The sequence below is a fragment of the Mangifera indica genome, chromosome 5 (assembly GCF_011075055.1).
Source record: "Mangifera indica cultivar Alphonso chromosome 5, CATAS_Mindica_2.1, whole genome shotgun sequence".
NCBI lineage: Eukaryota > Viridiplantae > Streptophyta > Magnoliopsida > Sapindales > Anacardiaceae > Mangifera > Mangifera indica.
The window spans coordinates 7,646,408-7,656,266 of record NC_058141.1 but is presented as its reverse complement, the minus strand read 5'-3'; the positions used below and the strand labels follow the sequence as shown (position 1 = coordinate 7,656,266).

General features: G+C 31.2%; 1 protein-coding gene across 2 annotated transcripts; it reads right to left on the bottom strand.

Moving 5' to 3' along the window:
• Positions 1-4,887: 4,887 nt before the first annotated feature.
• Positions 4,888-7,524, bottom strand: LOC123215921 (vacuolar protein sorting-associated protein 29-like). 2 transcript variants are annotated; one of them, XM_044636228.1, is made up of 4 exons: positions 7,381-7,524; positions 7,088-7,271; positions 6,257-6,394; positions 4,888-5,403 (listed from the first exon to the last, which is right to left on the bottom strand). In XM_044636228.1, exons 2-4 carry the CDS (start codon positions 7,217-7,219, stop codon positions 5,104-5,106), a joined length of 570 nt encoding a protein of 189 aa, XP_044492163.1. In that variant the 5' UTR covers positions 7,220-7,271; positions 7,381-7,524; the 3' UTR covers positions 4,888-5,103. The 2 variants fall into 2 exon arrangements, with proteins under 2 accessions (XP_044492163.1, XP_044492164.1); XM_044636229.1 differs by having other exon boundaries at positions 7,088-7,467.
• Between the last annotated feature and the right edge of the window lie 2,335 nt (positions 7,525-9,859).

Below are 9,859 nucleotides of genomic sequence, written 5' to 3'. Positions count from 1 at the left end.
AATGATTTTTTAATTGTTTACATTTTATGGTATTTCAACATATAGAATTTGAATTTGAATTCCTTTTTTCAAATTTCGTTATTCTAGGATATTTCATCGTATAAGATTCGAATTTCAATTTCGTTTTCTATATTTTTTTCATTTCTAAGAAGTATCGATCCGTATTTTTCATATTTTTGAATCATTTTTTTATTTAAAAATTTCTAAAATTTTTCAACGTGTAGATTTCAAATTTCATTTCTCTTTTGATTGTTCTTCTATATTTTATCTTTCTATATCTTTTTATTTTTAATTTCCATATTTGTTTAGGGATTTGTTTTTTATGAAATTCTAACCAATTTCCTAAATTTTTTGCAGGATACTTCTCATAAAAGAACTTGATATATGATATGGAAGGTAAATAACCTATAATAAAGTCTCAAACAATCTTTGGATTAAGCCTGTGGATAAATTTATCCATCTATCCATGAGTGGTACTTGCCCCATCTCAACGCATATGAGCTAATGTATTAAATCAGGAGAAGTACTCCTTTACCAAACCTTTGCCTTAGATTAATGAATTATTGGATTCTCAGGAACATCAAGTGGACCATCCTATAGTTAGCCATAAATAGTCTCCTAATCTTTACCTTGATGAAACTGACTACACCATATGTCTTATTAATAATCCTCTACCAAACTTTTGCCTCACCATTAAGTAAGAAGATGGGATACTTAACTTTCTCATGGTCAGACATGAGAAACAATGCCATTGTATTTTTTATTGTCTTTAGCCACTCTTTTTGACACGTCAATTGGGCTGGGTCTAATAGAGGCTCGACCCAAAACACGAAAATAAAACATGGCTCAACATTATAGCGTGTTAGGTCAGGCCTATAGGCCTATCGAGTTGGGTTTGGGGTTTTAGTATTAAGCCCATAGGTTGGCTCAATCGACTTGATACTGTGTAAAAAATAAAAATAAAAAAAATAATTTTTTCTTCTACTGCAAGTTTCCCAAGGCAGAGCAAAATGACTTTTGCTAGAAGTCATTGGCTTCTTCAACGGCTACTGGCCATTGCTAAATTTTTTAAAATTTTTAAATTGATCTATTTTTTTTATGTAAACCAATTCAATTTTCTTCATTTTTAATTTCATTTACAAATCTATCAATCTCAACTCTTTTATTATATTTTCAATCTTATTTTCTCTAATCGACTCTCTTTCGAAAACTATTTGAATTGGTAAATAATAATTCTTTATATATATAATTTTATTATTTTAAAATATTACAAATGGATCTGATGTCAAATGAATTCAATCCATTTGAATATTATCATGCTAGTGCTAATGATATTATTGATGATGTATAAGGTGGAATAGGTGGAGTACCAACAGGTGAAAGTGGTACAGGTACAAATTTGCATTATTCAAAGGAGAGAAAAAGAAAACAAATGTCAATGGTCTAAGAGCACTTCGATCGAATAGAGGAAATAATAAAAGAAAAATTAATTTGTCAAGACATATATAAACATTGTTGTTCTTATTTAACATGTGTAAGTACAAGTGGGATAGGACATCTTCACCAACATGTGTACTAATTATTGTAAAAAAAATTCACGTGAGCTTAGAGGACAAAAATAAATTGCATTCACCCAATCACAATCTATTGGTCCAAGTGTCAATTCAGCAAAAGGTCCGACCTGTTTCAGACTCATGGGAGAAATGTTGACTTTTACATACGATCAAATGAAGATGTGAGACTATATTGTTAAATACATAGTTGTTTCTGATCAACCTTTTAGTTATGCAAAAAATTAAATTTTAGAATAGATTATGCAAAATAGTATTCAACCAGCATTTAGAAAAATTCCTAGGTCAACTCTTAGGTCAGATATCTTGAGAAATTATAAATTAATGAAATTAAAAATTATTGGAGAATTAAATAATTTTAATAGTATTATTTCAATAACTTCTAATTTATGGACTGCTACAAATCAACATATAAAGTATCTTTATGCAACTACCCATTACATTAATTTTGATTGACAGTAATGCAAAAAAATTATTACATTTAGAAATTTGGAACATCTGCATGACAGTCTTATAATTTATTATGCATTAGCAAATATTTTTTAGGAATATAAAATTAATATTTTTATTTTTTCAATTACTTTTGACAATACCGAAAATAATGATAAAGTTATTGAATATATATATATATATATATATATATATATATATATATATAAAATCATTTATCTTCTCCATTTGATGGAAAATTATTTTATATTAAGTATGCATGTCATATTATTAATTTAATAACTCAAGAAGGTTTGAGCTTGACTAAAAAACATTTAGAAGTAATTACGCATATCATTGCATACATTTTATCATCCTTGTCACAGATACAAATATATCATCAATTATGTGGATCAATAGAGTTGAGAAGAAAAAAATTAAAAATAGATACTAAAACTAAATGAAATTCAACATACCTCATGTTAAAAGTGTGTGAAAGGTATGAAGTTCCTATAACACTATATTTCAATACCTAATCAAAATATTCGGGGGATCTTTTTTTTGACAGATCAAGATTGAGAAATAGTTATGGCTCTAATGAACATATTAGAGCCATTGAAAATAGCCACAGATTATTGTTCAAGTGTGTATTATCCAACAACTTGTTCAATAATATATAGTATGATAGAAATAAGTGATATTTTTAAAGAACGTAGGTATCATCACTCTTATTATACTTTTCAGAATATATGTATGCAAATTGAACAAAAGTTTTTAAAATATTGGAGTAAAATTTCTTTACTTTATTTTGTAACTACTATTTTAGATCATAGGACAAAAACTAATATATTACAAAATTTATTTAATGTTATTAATGAAAATTTGTCAGTTAATAGCAATGTTAATTCTATTGAATATGTTCAAGATTTTTTACTCGATATGTATAGTATTTATAAACAAAAATATGGAAGGATTGGACAAAGTTCTGTACTAGATGCAAGTTTCAGTAGTTTAAGCAAAAAAAAGTTATACATATGGTCTCTTTTGCACAAAGGTAAACAACTTGCCAATCAAAATACAAATTATAGTCAATTTTATAATTATATTAATACTGACCATCATCCAAAAATTGTTCAAAGATATAATACTGAAAAACTAGATGTTTTGGCATAATGGAAAGACAAGACGGAAAATTTTCCTGTGCTTGTTATCATGCCCTGAGATTTACTAACACCTCTGGTGTTAATTGTAGCATCAGAATCCACTTTTAGTGTAGATGGATGTATGTTGGATGATAGATGATCCAATTTACACCCAAATATATTCGAAGTGATAATGTGTATGAAAGATTAGGTTAAAATTGATTTCAAAATACATAATCATATAATAAAAGATATTTTTGAAGAATTTAGAGATTTGGATGTTGAAGATGAGTAGATAAATGATATATAGTATATATATTTTATTTATGTTTTGTAATTTATACAGTATATAAATTAATTTATTTATACTATGTTATTAATTTATAATATTTTTCATCATATAACCATAGCATTCCTCCGCCACAAGTGAGAGATTATAAATAACATATTTAGGATACTGTTCTCAGTTTTAATAATTGAAAAATAATTTGTGTTTAAAAATTTTAATTAAATTTTTTTTTTAAAATATTGTTTAAATGGGCCAACCTGCCCGATTAAATTCTAGCTCAGCTCAATTATGACCCATTATTATATGTGTCGAGCTTTAGACCTTCACATATCAATGAGTTGACCCGACCTGAAGGCCTATTACTGTATAGGTCTCGACCCAACCCGAGCCATTACCATGATTGGCCGAGCCTAACACCATTACACTCAGTGGTGGATATGTCACTAGTGCTTTGAAACTATGTTTTGAAGTAAGTGTTCTAAATCCAATTATTAAAGTTAATTTTGTAATTAAATTTAAATATTATATTGTATTTTAATAATAGTATTTTTCATTTATTCATCTATTTCTACATGTATGTGTATGTACATGATATCAGAGCCTTAAAATCTCTAGCAGTCATTAATCCAAAAGCAATTTAAACACGGCGGGAAAAGAGTCAAACTCTTAAGTTTAAACCCATACACTACGAGCTAAGAAAAAGGAACAAGACTTTATTTCGAACTCAGCAAGTTTAGATGGGTCACTCTATGTATAACAAGTGGACCAAAGTTTACATGATCACCTCATATATGACAAATGTCAGTGTGTAGCATAGTTACACTTAAAGGGGAATGTTAGAGCATAAAAAGCTCCAAGTTAAATTGGCTTAAATCATTTTAATAAAAACCGTGTTTATCAAAATCCATAGATAATAATTACTTAGATTTCTAATCACATGATGGGTCTTAATTTACAAAATTGAAAAGATCCTGGGCAAACACAATCAAGGATTTCAATTGATACAGAATAAATCCAATGCTCCTATGTCATTAGTTTCATCTCCACCACAATCATAGTTATACCACATACATTCCATCGTATGGAACACAATTATTATAATCACAAATAACAAAATTATGAATACATATGTTTTATACGTAATTTAGATATACAAATAATATATCACTATATAATTAAAATATCTTAAATTAAAGATCAAATAATACACCTAATACACCTAATCATATGATAACATATCTTCTGTACTTTGTTCTTAAAAATAAAGTTTTAATCTACACAAAAGAAACAAAGGAATGAAGCTTATGAACTTCAGTCACAAACCATCATCATAATATATCAGTTGAAGCTTATGAACTTCGATCAAAACAATGTTGGTTTTCGTTTATCAAACCCTTGAACACGTCCCTACATGAGCCATGTAGCATCATGACATAGAAATTCAAACAAAGATATGTACCCAAAAGAACTCTAAATTACTCATCCCAATTTATTATTTTTGCATCAATCAAAACTACATAGGACAATTCTGAATTTCATTAAAAATAAAGCTTCAATCTACATAAAAGAAACAAAGCAATGAAGTTGGCATCATCACAAAATTGCACCAGTCTGTCAGTCAAGTAATTGCTGTCTTCTTAAAATCCATTGTCATCCTTCTCCATCAGATAGTTCATGAACGCGGAGTAGTTACTGTCTTCTTAAAATCAATTTTATCAACCTTTACCTCGCCATCAATTAGTTCATATACGTAAACCACAACACGCAAACCATCAATGTCCATGAGTACGAAGCTTGGGTTAACATCATATGTGAAACTACTATAAGCACCAGTAGCAGATCCAGGATTTATGACAACACCGCCCTCATGTTTGTAGGCTTTGAACTGATGAGTATGGCCAGTGACAAGGATGTCTACATCCAATTGCCTCTGTAGCATTGCCAACGAATCTAAGTCACACCAGGGAACCACCTTAAGATGATTCAATGCAAAATGAGAAATAACGGAATCAGTACCAAAGCAAATTCTGAACTTTTAATTGTAATCACTATCAAATTCAAAACATTACTTGGTGATAATGCATGTATGTACAAACAATCTTTAAGTAAATTAAAGACATAAATTGAGCTATAGATATTGAGCTTTGACGTTGAATTGCCATAATTAAGTTGAACATGATTGCAGGAAATTAACTTGGACTGCAGAGACTAACAACCAGAAGAGTTTTGACAGTCAGTTGATTCACACTAGCTTTTGCATAAAGTTATTAAAATTCCAACACAAGGCATTTTCCCTAAAGTACACAAGACACTATCACTCTTAATGTACACTCTTCACCTACAGAACCCTACCTTCATCCAATATGCCACAATATAGGTCTGGATTTTACCTTTAATGGATTTTTACTATGTAGCTTCACATCCTAAGTACAGTCCCAGTACAAACCAGCAACCAGAAGGTTCTTAATTGTCCAATCATACATGCACACAAAACACCACAATGTTTTTAGGCTTATACTAATAACACTATGGTTACACGATCACAAAAATTTTCATATTTCAACACATGCTTCACTCTACCCTAGTACAATGTCTTATTGATACCAAAAAAATCCACTAATTTATTTTCATTTGAATGATTGAAAAATTGAAATAACCAAATTTTAGTGATTCAACTCCTTGTGGACAAACCATTCATTTTGCGACGATGTATTCAACAGCAACCTAAGCACAAAAACGAAGCCATTACCAAGAGAGACATATCTTCACATAAGAGAACACAATTGAGTAAACAAACCCTGGGAGAAACAAAAGGAAAACCAAACCTGATGACCATGACATATTCCAAGTTTGAATTGACCAATAGTGAGTGTCTTAGTTTCTGGATAACGTGAATCTTCATCATATTCACCTCGAGTGATATGCAAATCAGGACACAGACTCTTCAAATAATCATGGACTTCCTGATCATCAAGAGCATTTGTAAGAGTAAATCTAACAAGATATTTTTGAATCAATATGTTGGAGAAGGATTCATGGAGTAGTGCAACAAACATGATACAAGTTTCAACCAATTCAAGAAGAAATCTAAAGTCCATGAAGATCTAGAAGGCAAGCAGCAGCAATGACATAAAAGCACGCATCAACACTTTAACGTAGAGTCTTTCATAGATTCGTATTATCTGAGTCCATGACAGAGTTTCACATTTCACACCAAGAGTTAACATTCATAACCAAAATAATGATTTCAAGAAGCTAATTTAATGATTCATTTTGAATTCCAAAGGAACTGAACAATAATTTTTTTTTTTCCATTGAATTTTCCCACCAACAAACAATCCAGTAGACAAAATGGTTGCACTATTTCACCATCCATAGATAACTTTCTTGATTATCCTCTAGTTCAAGTGTGAAATCATTCTACAGTTTCTAGTACGATTAATTCATCAAAAAAGAACGATGCACATAGATAAAAACGTAGTAATTTGGCAGAGAATCCATATGTCAGCAAATTGTGGACCCTATTTGTTTCATTCGTGAATTGAATAAAAGCCAACCTCCAACATTTTCAATAAAATTAATATGAAAATATCTACCAAAAATAACTACACAAAGACAATAGCAACCAAAATTTTATTTAAGAAAAGCAGAAATACCTTAATGGAAAGATTGCCAGTGCAAATGATGTGCTGAATCTTGCCAGGAACAAGCATGGATTTGAACTTTGGTGGGAGATCAGATGCTCTGTGAGGAATGTGAAGGTCTCCTATTGCTAATACTAACACCATTTTCAACAGAATACGCTAAATATCTCCCTTAACATTCACTCGTTATCAAAATCTGCACAAACTCACATCAAATTTAACATTTTATAAAAACCCAAAATACCCAGATCAAAATCAACTTAAATAGAATGAAATTCGCTAGTAAAGATAAGAGCTTGAATTACGATATTAAGGAGAACAGCGGTCTAAAGTGAAAAAACCAGGGTGGGTGTTGATGTAAGATTTACTGAACAGCATCACAATCTCTGAATTTTCGGCTGTTCAACCTTGTTTACATAACGCTGATGTTTGGACTTCGAGATTAACTTATTCTGGGTAGGGATAAAACATAATTTCATGCATTTTATTATTTAAAAAAGGCCAAAAGCCTATTTCCTACCAAGGTATGCTGATTTCTAAAAAATCCTCATGTTAACTTTAAAAATATCATTTATCCACCTATGGCCTACTAAATTAACGAAACACTAATCTCTGAAAATTTTATCTCATTTTCCTCCCTAAAAGTTTAAAAACTAACTTTTCTTCCCTAAACCAAGTTTGAAAAAATCACTAATCCCTGCCATCGTCGACTGTTTCTCCCTCCCGATGGCTCCCCATCCTCCGACGTGCTGCCTCACCTCCACCCCATCCCCTCTAGCATCCAAAAACATCGTCTGGGAAGACAATCATCTTCTTGAACGAAGATGAGAAGTCTTCCCAAAGGAAGACGAGTTGTCTCGTCTTTTGTCTGGGAAGATGATTGCTTCCCATACTACATTTTTGGACTTCAGAGGGGTTAGAGTGGAGGTGAGGTAGCACGTCAGAGGATGGGGAGCCGTCAGGACGGAGAGACGACCGACAATGGCGTCGGAGAAGGTGATCGGATTTTGAAACTAAACCTTAAGGGGGAAATGTGATTTTTTTTCAAACTTGGTTTAGAGAAGAAAAGTTAGTTTTTAAACTTTTAGGGGGGAAAAAAATTATATTTAGTGTATTTTTAATATTAAATATAAAATAACAATTTTGTCCTTAAAGTTAACAGATTTAAATGGTTATGAGTGTGTAAATTGTATTTTCAAAGTTAATGGAAGAGACTTTGGGATATCAGCATACCTTGGGTGGGAAATAGTCCTTTGGCCTTTAAAACATTAGATAAAAATATTTTATCAATTATTCAATTATGATAAAAATATGCCGAATTATATTCTTTTATAATGTCCATAATTTTATCTCTATAAAATATCTTATTATTTTGATATCTTGTGGAATTTGTGAGCAGGCTATTTATTATTCCTAATCAATAAATATAAGATTAACATGGACGACGGGAGGGACGTGAACGTGAAATTGCCCTAGTGGACTCGAAATATTTTTTCAAAAAATTTTTAGAAAAAATAGAGAAAGTAAACAGTAAAGTTATAAGCCCAAAGGACTATTTCCCACCCAAGGTATGTTGCACTGTCTAGTGTCCCCCGTTTATCTATATTACACCAAATATCCACCTATCAGTAGTTAAAAATAATTGTAGTACGGGTAAAATCGTCATTTTCTTTATAATATTAAAAATAAATTAAAATATAATCTCTTTTTGCCTCCCTAAACTTTAAAAACTAAAAGTTTCCCCTGACCTAAGTTTTAAAAAATGATAGTTTCACCCTAGGGTTTTGTTTTGAAATGTCCGACTCTATTACCGACAGTCTCTCCCTTCGATGCTCTCTTTTCTCCCATTTGGACGTCTGATCTACATCGAGCGTCTGATCTTCGTCTTCCCAAACGAAGATGAAGTTGTCGTCTTCGTTTGGGAAGATGGTCGTCTTCCCAGAGGTCTTCTTTTGGGAAGATGACAACTTCGTCTTCGTTTAGGAGGACAAAATTTTTTGTCCTCCACCACTCTTCCAACGCTAATCGGGCATCTAATGGAAGAAAAAAGACAGCTGGAGGGAGAGGATGTTTCGAGAGGGAGAGGCCACCGGCAATGAAGCTGAAGATGACATCGGAGATTTCAAAATAAAACCCTAGGGTAAAACTGTCATTTTTTAAAACTTAGGCTAGGGGAAATTTTTAGTTTTTGAAGTTTAGGGGGGGCAAAATGAGATAAAATTTCAAGGGGTTAGGGTTCCGTTAATTTTAACTACTGATAGGTGGGTATTTGGTATTATCATAGATAAAAGGGGGATATTTGACATTAAAACATACCTTGGGTGGGAAATAGTCCTTTGGCCAAGTTATAAATTCTTAACAGCGTTATAAAATTTTCATTCTGGACGTGTCACGTTTATCTTAATGGGAAATTAAATGAATTGGCCAAAAAAAAGGGGGTTTAAACAAATTATCCAAAAACTTAAGTATCAAGCAAAAATGCCTTACTTTTCTACAATGACCAAAATGTCTTTATATATGAAGCAAGAATTTTACATATTTCTTCTCAAATTTCCCTCGGTGCACTGTTAAAATTCAAAGAAATTCACAAGTCTCCCACAGGTCTTTCATAGTGCAGTGTTTTCCGTCTATTTTTGACAACCAAAAATGATTAAAAAAAGTTAGTACATCATCCCTAATATTGTTTGAATCAATTTATTGTTAAGATTATTGTAATTTGATGAAGATTTTGAGTGTTGAATGTTTAAGGCTTCGATTTTAAAGAATGCATAAAATGTGTTGATT